Source organism: Crotalus tigris, unplaced genomic scaffold (genome assembly GCF_016545835.1).
Source record: "Crotalus tigris isolate CLP2741 ecotype Arizona unplaced genomic scaffold, ASM1654583v1 scf7180000018549.3470463, whole genome shotgun sequence".
NCBI lineage: Eukaryota > Metazoa > Chordata > Lepidosauria > Squamata > Viperidae > Crotalus > Crotalus tigris.
In genome coordinates, this window is record NW_024097072.1 from 91279 (window position 1) to 107371 (window position 16093).

At 41.0% G+C, this 16093-nt stretch overlaps 1 protein-coding gene across 3 annotated transcripts in view; it reads right to left on the reverse strand.

Moving 5' to 3' along the window:
- The window catches only part of DPYSL2 (dihydropyrimidinase like 2), a 58311-nt gene that overhangs the window by 16792 nt on the left and 25426 nt on the right, over positions 1-16093 (reverse strand). For all 3 annotated transcript variants that reach the window (XM_039354173.1, XM_039354175.1, XM_039354174.1), the window contains exons 4-7: positions 4716-4880; positions 3834-3895; positions 2102-2182; positions 758-826 (exon numbers count right to left, since the gene is read on the reverse strand). In XM_039354173.1, coding sequence (XP_039210107.1) covers positions 758-826; positions 2102-2182; positions 3834-3895; positions 4716-4880 — 377 coding nt within the window. The remainder of the gene's footprint in view (positions 1-757; positions 827-2101; positions 2183-3833; positions 3896-4715; positions 4881-16093) is intronic.

A 16093-nucleotide genomic window follows, 5' to 3' on the forward strand; every position in this document is an offset into this window, starting at 1 on the left:
ACAGCTGGCTCAGTGACGAGGAAGAAGAACAGAGTTCCTTAGAATGCTCTTCCTCTGGGACATAATGGTTTACATGTTTTTAGTTGTTTACAAGGCCTAGCAACTTTTCCAGATTTCACATTAAATTCTTTTCAAAAAAATGTTTTGGGAGATACTGACAATCAAAAGTAGGAACATCTACATTCAAAGGAGGTATTCAACCATCTTTCACAGCTTTGTTCTCCTCCTTCTTGAACATAAAACAACCTTCTGAAATTTTCCACCTGTCACCAAAGAAATTGGGTGGTTTCCTTTTCTGTATTTTTCCAAGAGAAGGGAATTCATCCAAGGACTTTTTAAGGGCCAAGGGACCAGGTTTCCATGGGGTTTAATGAGAAAATATGGAAGGCAGAGTGGCTGGAGGAAGGATTGTACAGTGAAAAAATGCACCTACCACTAAATAAGTAAAAAAAAAAATACTTTACTCATTTACTTTTGAACGTGTTCTATTGTGAAAGGATTTCTAAAGGCATTTTTCTTTTAACACATTCAGTAGAAAAAAAAAATATTTGCTCAACACTATTTAAAAACCTTAAAAGATGCAAAAGCTTTACCCACAAACCTTGTGCATATAAAATGCAAGTGACTTTTCTATTTAGAGACCCACTAAATACAGAATACAAATAGTTGAATTTAAGATGCACTGCTCCACCAATGTTGCGGGCCTCTGAAATGTAGCCAAAACCAAGGAACATGCTAAACATTTTAATGCACTCACTTCTTCAGGCCTGCTCAGAACATGCCCTTCAGGACCAGTGATCCCCAGTTCTAAGATCCTTTGCTGCTCCTAAGGAATAGGAAAAAAGGCAGAGATCAAACTTATTTGACTAGCCAATTTCAGATCTAAGAATTCTGAACTAGGTCCTCTAGCTCCACTCTAGTAGAAGGTCTTCTATCAACGTGGCCAATTTCTAGGTGGGATTCATATAACATGCTAAAACTTAAACCCCTTGCGAGATCAGAAGTCTCCGATCTTGGCAACTTTAAGACTTGCGGACTTCAACTCCCAGAATTCTCCATTCAACATGAGGCATTTTGAGTTCTGGGAGTTGAAGTCCACAAATGTTCAAGTTGCCAAGGTTGGAGACTCTGCCCAAGATGACAGAAGACAACTGCCGTATTAACAAACATTCCACCCAAATAAGGAAACTGTACCATGGCTTAATGTGATGGTCTGGTCTACACAACCTACTGAGATGATGCTGGCTCTTACAATATACTCAATCACAATCTTGTTTTAGCCTATACCAGATGTTCTCCAGCTCTCTATCTCAGGACCACCTTACAGGGACTAAAGACTGCAAGCTTCAAATATTTGTATTCTTACATTAGCCCTGTGGGATCTTTCAGGTTTGGTATCATTTGTTTCTCATTAGTCTAACTGTATTCTCCACCATTTTTCACCGAGTTTACAATTTATTGTAATGTTAATTTAAAGTCAGTTTACTTTTAGTTGCACATGAGACAACCCACAGGGTCACTGTCTCAGAGATATTTCCTTAATGACCACAGGCAGGCAAAAAAAAAGTAATAGGAAAGGAGTGCCTTCTGGCTTCATGCAGGTTCCCCCACTGATTTTCCTTATGGGAAGCTGGCAAGGAGCTCCGGAAATGGCAATCACGTGACTACAGCTGACCACAGCAACGTGGAAGTGTGGCAGCGCTGAAACAGCCCTAGCTTTGTCAAATTTCAATCGCACGTGAATCAGAGATCCTGGATTTCAGAAGCATTTTGTAAGTGAGCTCATTTCTGGCACATTAATCCAAAAAATGTTGCCTTGCAATGCACTGTTTCGCCCATTTGATGGTTACAAACAATCAAACAGGCACGAGAGTATTAATAGCATATACACTTCTCCTACTGTGTGGATCTTTTGATGTAATTTTCACATCGTATCCATTTGGCAAGCATGTTTCTCTGATGAAATACATTCTGGGCTATTTTCTCACTCTAATACATCATTTTTTTAACATCCTTTGCAAACTGTACAGCCAAATTCTGAATCCCATGTGTAATCAGCCCATTTGGAAACGCTACTAACAGCCCTGCAAATAGGAGTTACCTCTGCAATGATGTCACCATTCTCAGCGTGGACCTGAGCTATTGCACCAATGTCACGGATTACGCTCAGGACCTCATAAATCTGTTGAAAAAAAGAAAAAAAACATGCATTTTCCTGAGCTACTTCCCAATCCATTCCATGTTACTTTAAGAACTCAGATTCCTACTCTCAAACTTCAAAGTCTTTTAAAGGTCATTGACCTCAGTTTTATGTTTATTTGGACAATGTCCAGGGATTTTCAGACTTAGGGCAAAATTTCCTTATGACTAAAACAAATGAGATGCTGTCTAACTCTAGTTATTTTTCCCCCACTGCTATCAGCCACAAAATGCTACTTAAATTTGTTGTTGTCTGTATAAATCACTTTCCCGTGATTTACATTTGGGCAATCTTCCTCAACACCAACATCAAAGACTCTATAACTGGATCTTTGCAAACCCATTCAACCATCTATCTCAGGGGTCTTCAAACTTGGCCCTTTTATGACTTGTGGACTTCAACTCCCAGAATTCCTCAGCCAGCATGCACAAGTCATAAAAGGGCCAAGTTTGAAGACCCCTGATCTATCTTATCCTGGCCAAATGAGTTTTGAGCAATATCCAAACTCTAAAAAGGCAGGGCCCCGTATGGATATTTTCAATTATACCACCGTTCTTCCACAGCCTGGCAAGATATTATTCCACTTTAAAATATTGCTAGATAAAAATGTAGTAGGTTACCCTGGAAAGAAAAGGCTCTCCCAAGGTTGGACATTATGTACCAAAGGCAAGGGAGGATTTGAAACTATAGTCCTGATACAATCAGCTCTGCAGTAAAGGCTCTAGGCTAACAGCTAATTAAATTAAAAGCATAAGTCAACCTTGCTAAAATGGCTCAAAGGTCATCTTGTTTCGTACACATGCCTACAAGCAAAGGAATCTGGAAAATTCTGGTTAATGATGAGTCAAACATTTAATACATAAGCGATGTTATTCTCCTGCTGCTCTTTAGCAGTTCAAGTCCATTTGCCTGGAAATTTAGATCCACTCAAACACCACGCCTACAATTCCAATACAACTGGGGAAAATATACTTCCATCCGTTATTGAAAGAGGCTGGGTTGGGAAGGCTGATCTAGAACAAAAGAGTGGTCAAGTGAACTGAGAAAGTATTTAGGTTGTTCATTTGTTTATTTATTATTAAATTTCCACCTAATTCCAAATGAGTCTAGGAGGAGAGGAAGAGACAGAGAAAAAAAGAAATTGAAGTTGTCTTCATAAGGAGAGAAACAGAAAAAAGAAAAGAAAGAAATGTGGTGGTTTTTGAACATTAATGGAGAAATCACTTTCCAGAACCTTGTTCAAATGTGTTTGCATGCATTAAATTCTGATTGATAGGAACAAGGACAGCTGTATTTTGTTTTCCTTGCCAGGAGTTCAACTTATTATCCAAATGACAATAATGGAAAAAAAGAAAAGGAATGTGCTTGGGAAAGTTTTTTTTTAAAAAAAAATGCTCCAGCAACTAGCCATTGTACTTGCTACTCAAGAAGCATTTGCTTCCAACCCAGCTGCCAAATTCCTTGACACAAGTTTCTTCAGGAAGCAGCCAATCCATTTTGTCTACTTCTTAATTTGGAAGGATATTCCTGTTCATCCAGCTCTCACAGAGCCACTTATACTGTGGAATGCAACCAGGACCAGCCTAGGATTAAGGTAGAAGTGCAATGTTCAGAACCTGCTCAGCAGTCTTACCTGGGAATCTGTTAGCTGAAAATGGTCCTTGAAAGCCATATACACCAAGAAGGAATTGACTCCTGTTAGAAAGAGAGACTGAAAGTGAATCAGCAGTCACTCATCAGCAAGTTTTTATAAATTCCACCCTGTAATGGTTTGCTGCAAATAGCACTTAGAGTTGTATTCCACTTCACAGTGCTTTACAGCCCTCTCTAAGCGGTTTACAGAGTCAACATATTGCCCTCAACAATCTGGGTCCTCATTTTACCAACCTCAGAAGGACGGAACGCTCAACCAACTTTGAGCGGGTCAGAATTGAACTATTGACAGTGAGCAGTGAGTTAACCTGCAGTACTGCATTCTAACCACTATGCCATCACAGCTCAGTGCAGCATTAATTATTATTGTTAACTCTAAGCTTGGTATAATTTCACATATTGCTTTATTTTGTAGGCTTTCACAGCTGGCATCAGAGAGGCAGTGATGGGTTTTTGGGTTGAACAGCTGTGGTCTGGTTTTCTTTTGTTCTGACATTTCACCAGCAGCTGTGGTTGGCATCTTCAGAGGCAAAGCAAGCCACTTTGTGATGTGCCTCTCAATAATACAGCCTCTCAGCCTATGAGCTGCCAAGAGCTACAACCACAAAGCAAAACTGGCCTCTGAAAATGCCCGTCACAGCTGCTGGCTAAATGTTGGAACAAAAGAAAACTAGATCACGGCCATTCAGTCCAAAAGTTCCTCACTACTTTATAATGTCTCCAGGTTGATTCATCCCAGTTTGAGCAAGGGGAAATTCTCCCCACCAAGAGAAATTTTTGGACAACAACTAGAACCCAGGTCACTTGGCACTAACCTAGAATAGGACTCTCACGTAGGTACTCAAAATTTGTCAGGACTTACCGTGATCCTTAACCAAGGCTTCCATCTCTTCCTGAACCCCTTTGTGCCACTCGGTGATGTCCATATGCAAAGAGTAATCACAGCAGGTCTTGCTGTCTGCCCATTCTCGCCACTGATCAAATGCCGAAATCAAACTGGTGCCGGGCTCAGGAACCACATGATCAACTGAAGAAAGAAAAGTGACAAATGTCCAATGGTTAACACACTTTCAAGGTTTAAAATGACGGGATTCCAAATGAAGAAGAGGAGTAGGGCAGAACTTCTAACCCTGCTGCCAGATGCCCTGGGAAAACCTCTAAAAATTCTGTAACCAACAGGCAAATAGGTATTATGGCTCAAGGATTCTGGGAACTGAAGTTGGAACACATTTGGAGGACAGGGCACCAGACTGCCAACAAAGAAGCCAACATCTTCCTTCATGCACAGGTAGTCTTTAGGTTATGAATATTTTCTACAGCGACCGTCCAAAGTTACAATGGCACTGAACAAGTGGTACTTATGACGCCCCGCCCCCCCTTAGTTTTGACTCTTGTAGCATCCCTGCAACCTGATTGTGATTTTCTATATTCTCTGCTGGTTTCCCAAAAACACAAAGTCAATGGGGAAGCAGGCAGGAAGCCAAACATCACAGTCACTTGAGGTCCTCATTTAACAACATACAAATCAGTCTTTGTTTAATGATTGCAACCAGGAATGCTGGAATTACTATCACTAAGCAATGTGAAAATTGTCCTACTTACCAAGCCATCAAAAACCAAGATAGTGTAAAATCCAAGTTTTTGTAACATACCACCAATTTTCTCTTTTTTCAAGCTCAACATATGGCTTTTAACTTTTTTTTAAAAAAAGAAGCTATCTTAAATCTTATTAATAATGTTCAAAGTAGATGTCACTTTTAAAAAATCATAAAAATAAACAAAACAACAGAACAAAAGTATTAAAAAGAGCAAGAGACTCTTGAAGAAGAGGATCTTCTCAAATACAATACTGGACTCCTTTAACAAGTCAAGTCTGCAATAAGCCAAGACAAGCATCACATATTAAATCTGATCAATATACTATTTGCAAAACAGGTTCAGGTATCACACAAATCAAACTCCATGAGAAAAGTACACATGAAAGTCTTCTGTGACTTTGACAAGAGTATCAACAATAGCAAACTGGCATATTTAAAATCAGGATTAGGGATGGGAAGTCAATTCAATTCCAAGGATGGACTAATCTATCTACAGTTCTTCAGCTTGAAGGTGAGAAATTCTTCTTCTCTCACCATCCGTGGTGGGAGATGGTCCTTGGAGAAGGGAAGAGATCTCACTAGAGGATTCAAGGATATTTTTTTTTTTACATTATGCAATGCATTATGGAATTTATTTCCAAAATGATTGTGAATGTATCATGTATCATTCATTCCATTAGTCTTCAAACAGACAAGTTCATGGATGATTGGGTGATCCATGGCTAGCTTGATGGCTGTTTACTAATTCTAGAGTCACAAGGAGTTACATTGCATCCTAAAAGTCAACTTCTAGGATGCAGTGATGAAGATGACTATTAACCTGTTGACTATATTTCTGAGTTTTCAGAATGCACTGGAATAGACACTGTATATCAGTCACAGCATCCTGGGTAAGATGGCCTAATGCAGCAGGTTTTTTGTGTATGTGTATACGAATCTGCTGGACTGAATAAACCAATGGGATGGAGCTTCTCCAGTTTTGCTCTAGATCAGGGGTGTCAAACTGATCACGACGAAACCGCACCCACCCCATTGCTGGCAATGGGGAAAAAGCTCCGATACGTTACACGACGTCATGTGACGTCACGAGTTTGACATGTCTGCTCTAGATGGATACAACTAGATGGAATGAACTGTTGTACATTCCTCATAACACCGTGTATACATATCAGTTTCTAACATATTTCTAACATAATCCTCCTATCCTGCCTTCTATGTATCCCAATCTGTTCCCTATTGTTCCCTCAAGACCCAGTGGAGTCTTGCCTATTAGAGGGAAATAATTTGTGGTATTGTGTTGCTAAAGGTCTTGGGTTCAATCTCCAAGTTCTCCAGGTAAAACCGAAGAAAGGGCTCTTTCTGAAAACTGCTTGTCTTGGCAGTTATGTTACTCACAAGAATGTGCTGGTCAGTCAAAATCAGATCTGTCCATTTGTCAACAGTTTCAAATTTATCTGGAAAAAATCCCTTTTCAGCTTTTGGCTCAAATCAAGTGGGGTGTGTCTGTAGGGGTATAGTGTAGTACAGGCAGTCCTCAACTTACGACCACAATTGAGAGCCCAACCTTTCTTGCCACAGTTAAGTGAATTGTTGCGGTTGTTAAGTTAGTAACACAGTGAATCTGGCTTCCCCTGTTGACTCTGCTTGTCAGAAGGTCACAAAGGGGGGTCACATGACCTTCGGACACTGCAAGCATCATAAATGTAAACCAACTGCCAAGTGAATTTTGATCATTTGACCACGGGGAGGCTGCAACGGTTGTGTGAAAAACGGTCGTAAGTCAACTTTTTTCAGTGCCGTTGTAACTTTGAACGGTCACTATGAACTGTTGTAAGTTGAGGACTACTTTTTATTTGGAGCACCAATTCAATTTTGGTTTCTGCCTATGTATCAAACACTTAAAACTCATCCCAGCATTTTGGAGGCATGTAATTTGGGAATATACAGTGTGTGTGTGTGTGTGTGTGTGTAAACTCAGCAGCACTTTTTCATGCAGCTGCTGATAAAAAACAGGATTGCCAACATGATCGCCAACATCCTATAACAGATATGGCACAAGAAGATGATAAATAGATAGATAGATAGATGGATGGATGGATGATAGATAGATAGATAGATAGATAGATAGATAGATAGATAGATAGATAGATAGATAGATAGATATGAGACTTGGCCCATAGAATCACCAAGATTCGGACTCAACTTAATGGATAACGTCATCATATATGGGAAATGTTTTCTGTTGCCCAGAGAGGAAACATCAGGACGAATTATCTTTTGCTTGTCCAAAGCTTTGCATGAACATCTCCTACATAATACATGGGCAGATAATGCTCTGCTTCTCAATGGAACTTGCTAGTGTAAAATAAACAACCAATTAACCAAATCCTAGTGGAGCTCTGGAAACAGAGACAATGGATAAATATCCAACTATCACTTCCCTGCCAGATGTCAGGATGTGATTCTCATCATCTGGGTGCCCTCTTTCTTTCCCACCATAGCAATCCACAAGGCTAGGACGTGGTCGCCTTACACAGCCCTGAAAATCCCACCGTGGACCATCCCTTGCATGGACTTATAAGTTCCAGCAACAGAGCCATGTAACTTCCAAGATTTTTCTCGTAAGAGACCTTACAGGTGGTTCTCAGGTTAGGACTACAGCCCGAAATTTCCACTGCTAAGCAAGGTAGCTGTTAAGTGAGTTTTGCCCCCTTTTGTGACCTTTTTGCCAGTTGTTAAGCTAATCGCTCCAGCTGTTAAGTGAAACAAGCAGTTGTTACGCAAATTTGGCTTCTTCCCCCGCTGACTTTGCTTATCGGAAGCCAGCTGGGAAGGTTGCAAATGGAGACCCCAGGACAGCGCAACTATCTTAAGTACGTGCTACTTGCCAAGGGTCCGAATTCTGATCACGTGACCATGGGGATGCCGCAATTGCGGTTAAGTGTGAAAAACTGTCGTTAAGTGACTTTTTTTCAATGCTGTTGAGCCTGTCACTAAATGATTGGTTGTAAATCAAGGGCTACCTGCATTCAAAAGCAAGAATAATAATCCTGTAGCTAGGATGAATAAATATAGGAAGGTCTTCCGACCACCGTTGGAAAAACAGATTCAAAGCAATCCAACCTAAAAAGGCACAGGGAATAGATCACACTTGGACACATGTACACAAAATTCTTCCCAATCATCTATTACTGGGTTACTATTCCTAACTGTACTTGGATTTTTGTTTTACATCGGGGTACAGCGTTCAATCTCATACCTGCGTGAGTTACGCACATACGGAAGGACCCATAAATAAATAAATACATTCTTGTAAGGAACCTTTGTTTCTTTTTGTTCTCCCTTGAAAAAGATTCATCAGATAGATTTACTCCCCTCCCCCTCCCAGCATCACATGACAATGGGATGTTTGTCTTCCCAACTACTTTCTTTAAAAGCCAATTTAAGTTAGAATTGCAAGCTGGCTGGTTTCCTCCCAACATTTGAGTCTAGAGTTGATGCCACTACATGCAAAACTAGGAACAACAACACCCTGCTGTGCTTGGCACCCAACAGGCAACATTCCTAGGACTCAGTTTTCAACCATTCCATCCTTTATCAAATTTGTCTGGTGCAGCGTGGAACAAAAAAACAATGCATATTGTAGCCTCTGAAAAACAGAAGCCTCTAAGTTAAGTAGCAGCTATCCATTCAAAATACCGTACTTGATGGCTGACCATGTGAAAAGCTACTTCTGCTAATAATAAATGTGTTTATTAGTAATTTTACCAATACTCGTGATTTTTTTTTTCCTATAAACACTTAGAATCCACCCGCTTCTCTTCTTCATGGCTTCTTCTGACCTTTAGCAGGAAAGAAGAATTGCCAAGAACAAATAGAATAAATAAACTAGCAACAATTTTCTGGGGAGTGAGAAGCAGCTTTTTTTTTTCCAACCTGGAGCAAAAAAAGAAGACTAGCCAAGAAACCAACAGAAGTAGCACTCAGCTTAATCCAGCCTAATTCTGAAACAGCCTTACATTGCTAGTAAGAAGTCCCGGTTATAAAAACATTAATGCACGAGGTCTACTTTTAAAAATAAAAAATGCAACTCCTTCCAGGAAGGTAACAGGGGTAGAAGTTTAGGAAAAGTATGTTTCTTTTCTTGATTATCTTAAATTCTGGGATGCTGAAAGGGGGGGGGAGAGATTTTTGACAGAGAAATATACACCTGTATGTGGATTTGACTGCAATAAAGAATGGTGCATTTTTCAAATGAGAAGAATGTGGATTTTAAAGTTACCCTTTGTTGAGATGGGCTTATCAATTTTAACAGTCTTCTTATTTGCTCCTTAAAATCCACTGCTGCTTTTTCTAAAGCAGAACAAAGACATTATTCTCATCTTTAGTAGGCATAATAGGAAATAGTGAGGAGTCCGAGGGGTGCTCGTGGGTCGGGGCTGCTGACCGAACTGGGTGTCCCCCCCCCCATGCTTTCTGCTTGAGTAAGGGATTGGAGTAAAAGACCTCCAAGGTCCCTTCCAACTCTGTTATTCTGTAATATTATTTAATCAATTCTTTCAGATTTAGGATGAGTTTTGTACAAATCCGCTTATCACTTGCAATTTCAGACTGCAAAGGTGGACACTCCTTGGGGTGAGTGCAATATCTGGATTCCCAAATCATGTTAGATATGTACATTTTAACTCTGGTTTGTTGTTATTCTGATAGGATAGGATAGGATAGGATAGGATAGGATAGGATAGGATAGGATAGGATAGGATAGGATAGAATAGAATAGAATAGAATAGAATAGAATAGAATAGAATAGAATAGAATAGAATAGAATAGAATAGAATAGAATCTGGAAGGGACCTTGGAGGTTTTCTAGTCCAGCCCCCTACTCAAGCAGGAGAACCTATACCATCTCAAACAGGTGAATGTCCAGTCTCTTCTTAAAAATCTCCAGTGATGGAGCGCCCACAATTTCTGGGGGTAAGTTATTCCACTAGTTGAATGTCCTCACTGTCAGGAAATTTCTTCTTAATTCCAGGTTGCTTCTCTCTTTGATCAGTTTCCAACCATTGTTTCTTGTCCTTCCCTCTGGTGAACAACCTGACACACACACACACACACACACACCGTCTTCCTTGTGGCAGTCCCTCAGATACTGGTATACTGCTATCATGTCTCCTCTATTTCTTCTTTTCTTTAGACTAGCCAAACCCAAGTTCCACAGCCATTCTTCTTATGTTGCTCTTCTCTGAATTTTTTCCAAACTCTCAACATCTTTTTTGTGATATGATGACCAAAATTGGCTGCAATATTCACGGTGTGGTCTTACTAGGGCTTTATAAAGCGGTACTAATGCCTCACGTGAACTTGATTCTATGCCCCCGTTTATACAACCCAGGACTGTATTAGCTTTTTGGGTTGCTGCTGCACACTGCTGGCTCATGTTCAAGTGATCGTCCACTAGGACTCCAAGGTCCCTCTCACAGTTATTGTTTTTAAGCCAGGTCTCGCCCAATCTGTATTCCTGCCTAAGTGTAAGACTTTGCTTTTCTCCACATTGAAACTCATTTTGTTGGATAGGGCCCATTGTTCAAGTTGATCAAGATCTTTTGCTTGATCACATGTTATTGCTAAATAATATTCTATACTCCTGAAAGCCACGAGCACTTGATTTAAATTAATCCTGTTAAAACATTAAAAATGGCCAAACTCTCATACGATTTTTTGAGTTCATGCAAGAATAATGCAACTTTTAGGGGAGAGATCAGAAATGTAGGTGTTGCAAGAATGTGCAAACCAGGGGCGAGGATTACATAGATAAAGTTGGCAAATCTTTGGTAAGAGAAATGAACTCTAGAGCAAAAACTACTTATTTCTCTGTGCCACATCTGGGAAATTTCTGCTACTAGTTAGCTACAGCACATGGGGCTGAATTTCTGAATAGCGAAGATTTATCATCTTGCTGGGAGAAATCTGAAAAAAATACATGTGACTCAAACTGAGATGTCAACGCAAACCAAAGTTCCCTTCTCCCCACAAATATTTTTATTCATCCTTTGAGAATTAAAAACAGTAAGTAGAAGGATTGGCCCTAGCTTCAGATCAGAAAAACAAAATAACAGTTCATATGCGTTTAACGGTCGTTAAATCAATTGCAGATATGCAGTAGTTTGTTTACCCACTCTGTTCTAAAGAAATCCACACAGACAAATTATGTGACATGCTGTTTGCTGTATTCTATTTCATTAACTGGTCCCTTTTTAAAAGAAATTGGGAGGAAAGTTAGAGAAAGCAGAGGGTAGGGAGGCAGAAAATGTCTAGCCTTTGGTAATTCGATTTCAAAACACCAAAAAAAAACCCGTAATTAAACCTGGATCCAAAGAAATTGAAAACCAGGAGACGTTTCCAAAAATGCGCACATATATCCAACCACCAGTTACTTTTTCTAGCATTCATATGATTAAAAATAGCTAAAATGGAAGGGGGAGAGGCAGAGTCATTTTCATTCTTCATTTTTATATGTTTCTAATTAGATTTTGTAACTTGGAGGATTACTTGGATAAAAGAAGGAAGCTCTTGTTTAAAAAAAAAACCATCAAGGGATTAAGCAGCCCTTTTTTGTCAACAGTTATTCTCCATTTTTTTTTAAAAAAAAAATCAATTTAGCTCTTTAAAACAGATATTATTTGAAAACCCCAAGGAAGTCTTAGAAGAGAGAGGAGAAAAAAACTGGTGATTGATTTAACTGTGTCTCCAAGTCGTAATAAATCCTTGAACAAGAGAAAGAAGCCAAAGACAATCTTTGACAACTGTGGTGTCCATGGATGGGGAATTTCTAAAAACAGAAGTCGTCTAACCACTCAATAGCTATTTTGCAGTACTGGAAGAAAAAGGTAATTTATGGGTGCTCAGCAACCCAAAAGGATCATGTAATGTATCTAGGCAACAAAAAGTGTTTTATTTTGTTTGGAATTACATTGCATCATTACACTCCAGAAGCTCTCGTATTGCACCAGAGTGAATGCTGTTTCCACAGTTGTCTCTTGGGATGTATATGGTGGGAGTGCATGTCTATGATGTTTATGATGTACGTACGTGTGTACTTCTAAGTTACTTCAACTCATCTCTTCCTCTAAATGTTCTATAAGTGTTCTATAAGCACATAATCAGCACACAAAATATCTAACTCAGGTCCTGGAGGACTACAGAAGCACATCTGTTTCTTTGTTATGTTTTGAGAGATTATAACTATATTTAGCTTGGGTCATTCTAATGTATGATAAGTCACTACTTGGACTGCTCAGGCATACTGGCCTGTCATTCAGATTAGGGCAATCCAGAGGCACAGTCAAATAAACAGCTTAAGAAATTGGACCCACATCTCATTAAGACACAGTATGGTTTGATTTATGGTTAGCATACTGCCGGAACCCAGTTGCTGTGGCCCCTCTTCAGCAAAACATGGCTTCATCGCTCTGTGAACCAACCAAAGCAATTCCTTATGATTCTGCAAAGAACTAGAAGCAACAGGAGAGAACACTATCCTCTTATTAAAATAAATTCTGGAGTTAAATGTGGTTTGAACCTGCATTAAGAGTCTGCTTTTCATTCTCTTTCAATAGCCTCTTTGAAGATGCAGACCATCTTCTGGTTCAAACATGTAAGACAAATCATAATTAAAACTTTACACATCCCATTAAATCTTGTGTGATTCTAAGGCTCGTGGCTTATAAGAGTATAAAGCTAATATAGGTCCTTCTCTTGATGTACCTGTGATCCCAACCAGTGCATCAAACACTGGTGGGTGAACCTCTGAGATACTCTATAAAAAGTCTCCATAATATGATCCAATTGTTTTGTAGCACGGCCTTCAGATCATTCCTATTGTTGTACACTGCTTTTTGGAAGTTCTGGAAGAGAAGTAATTTGAAGCATGTCATGCTATGCCATACATATCCTATTGCAAGCCATCCCCTGCCATCTCTGCTACATACTGTAGCAGAGTTGTTTTAATTTTTATTTTCTCTCTGCAAAGAATTTTGCATGATCTGGAGTATTATACAGATATGTGTAAATTAATCTACTGTTGCAGAAAGTACTTAAAAGTGGTTGATTGGCTTGATTTGAGAAGGAGAAGGTGTGAAAGAGGATAGAAATAGCTAGACCAGGAGTAGGCAACCTTGGCCATGCTGGCTCAGGAATTCTGGGAGTTGAAGTCCATGAGTCATAAAAGAGCCAAGGTTGCGTACCCCCGAGCTAGACCAACCATCCAGATGTTTCTATTATAGGAGGCAATAGATAGACAATGTCAATTCAATACAGCAGTTCTTGGCTGACCAACCCTTTTGTCCCTGTTAAAAATTGTGTTTAGAATTAAAAATTAAGTATAGTGTGGCCTTCTAAATTTCAGGACCTAGACCAGTGGTGGCAAACCTATGGCACGAGTGCCAGAGACAGCCCTTGGAGCCCTCTCTGTGGGCACACGTGCCATTGCCCCAACCTTGCCTCCCCCCGCAACCCCCTCTTCAGCAGCCGTCCTCGCCCTTGAGACCCGCCCTTAAGCATGGCCCTCACGGAGCAGCGCAGCCAAGGACATGGCAGCCAGGCAGCATAGACAAGACTCTGCCCTCACATCCCATCATGCAGTTGATGCTGCAGGGCGCGGGCAGAGCGTGTGGCCGCCATAGAGCTGCTGGGCTGCCTGGGCAATCTGCGGCGGGCCCTGGAGGCAGTGAGTGGTCCTGTGGGCAGGCGAGGGGGGGATGGGGGGGCAGAGTGGGGGCGGGTAGGGGGTGGAGCCGGGGCAGGGCCAGTTTTGGGGCACTCGGTCTCTAAAAGGTTCGCCATCACTGACCTAGACAAACTTGCTTCTGAAAGCCCACCGCAAAACTAAATTTGATTTTATGGATGTGTAATTTCTTTTTTTTTTTTTTTTTTTTTTTGAAAATATGGTGCATCCTTCTCTCCTACTCTGATGTGTACCTTATTCCCTTCTTTTTCCCCTGGCCTTTTGTTGAAGTTATGTATGACTCAGAATGCCACATGTGAGATTTTTGTACCATGAGAAAGACACATGGGCTAACCTAGTCTCCAGCCCTGGAACTTGTGAGGGAAGAGGGAGTGAGGAAGAGAGATGACAAACATAATATTTATGCAAAAATCCAATCCAGCTGTTAAGGCTGAGAACCAACAATTCCTCAGAAGGATCAGCAAGGAGGAGGAGGAGGGTAGGACAGCCAAGATGAAACACGGTGGAGGCTTAGCACCGACTTAGCTTCAAGGACTACAATGACAGATATACAAACTTTACCCAAATTTATTTAGAAAACGCCCTCTAAGGAAATCAATCCTTTATACATATACTCTTCTTTCCATACAGTGATGCATCCAAAGAATGTATATTTATAAAGTATACAACTTTATAAGCATTCAGCTTTCCTCTACCCTAATTCCAGGGCTATCTTCAAACCATGGTAGGCCATACTGTTCAACCATGGTTTGTGGGATGAAGTATGATTAGATTTGCACAAGACAAGTAAGTTCATCCCACCCAAAATAAAAATAGTAAAGTCTCTTTTCATCAACATCAACTCATAGAAACTTTATGGACACATTCTTGTCACTTTAGCAACAACATGAGTTACATTTTGGTTTATTATGCTATATAGCAGACATGTCAAACACAAGGCCCGGGGGCCGGATGCGGCCCACGACATGGTTTCATATGGCCTGCAAAGCCATCCTGGAAATAGTGAGGGAATGGCCCCCGCTGTCTTGGCCCTGGCCCAGGCCAGCCGGGAGCCAATGTACAATTTTGTGGTGGCCATCTATGCTGAAATGCATTCAGTCTTAGCTACACAAGGCCGTCTGGAAACAGCAAGGGACTGGCCCCTGCTGCGTCGGCCCCGCCCCCTGGGTGCATGCTGGGGAGGTGTCACCCTTTGTGAGGAATGAAGAAATGCACCATCGCCTGGAAGTGGCCAGCAAATGGCCCTCGCCTACTTCACATATCTGGCTTGATGGCTCCGGGGGAGAGGTTTCGGCAGGCTCTTCCAGTGGATTATGCCTTGGCGCTTGCCCTGGTCCCACCCCCCTTCTGCCAGAGACACTCAGATCTGTCCCATTCCTGCCCAAGCCCCCACAGGCACCCTTGACGCAAATGATGTAGAGCTGGCCATGCCCACCCAGTAGGCCACACCCGCCCACCCTGGCCACATCTACCCACCCCCGAGGACAACCGCAATGCTGATGCAGCCCTCAATGAAATTGAGTTTGACACCCCTGCTATATAGTACTTGCTTAAGTCTCCCCCCCAACCCCAAATTTTCCATCTCACATACCAAACCAATATTTCATAATGTGACATGAATTTCCAACGAGGCTTAGCAAGCTGAAAAAATCCAGCTATGTAAACCATAGCATATTGTGGGGTATGCTGCACAAAATCATTGAAAGACGGTCTAGTCCACAAATGATTGATATTGCAATGGGTGAAATTGCTCACATGTTGCCCCTGAAGCTATGGAACCTGTTTCCAGCCTCTGACCCCACACACACACACACAGGGGATTTAGTGAATGTGTTACCAACAGAAGTGAATATTTGTAGCTCACAGTTCGGCTTGGAGTCCTCGATGACAGCACTGATG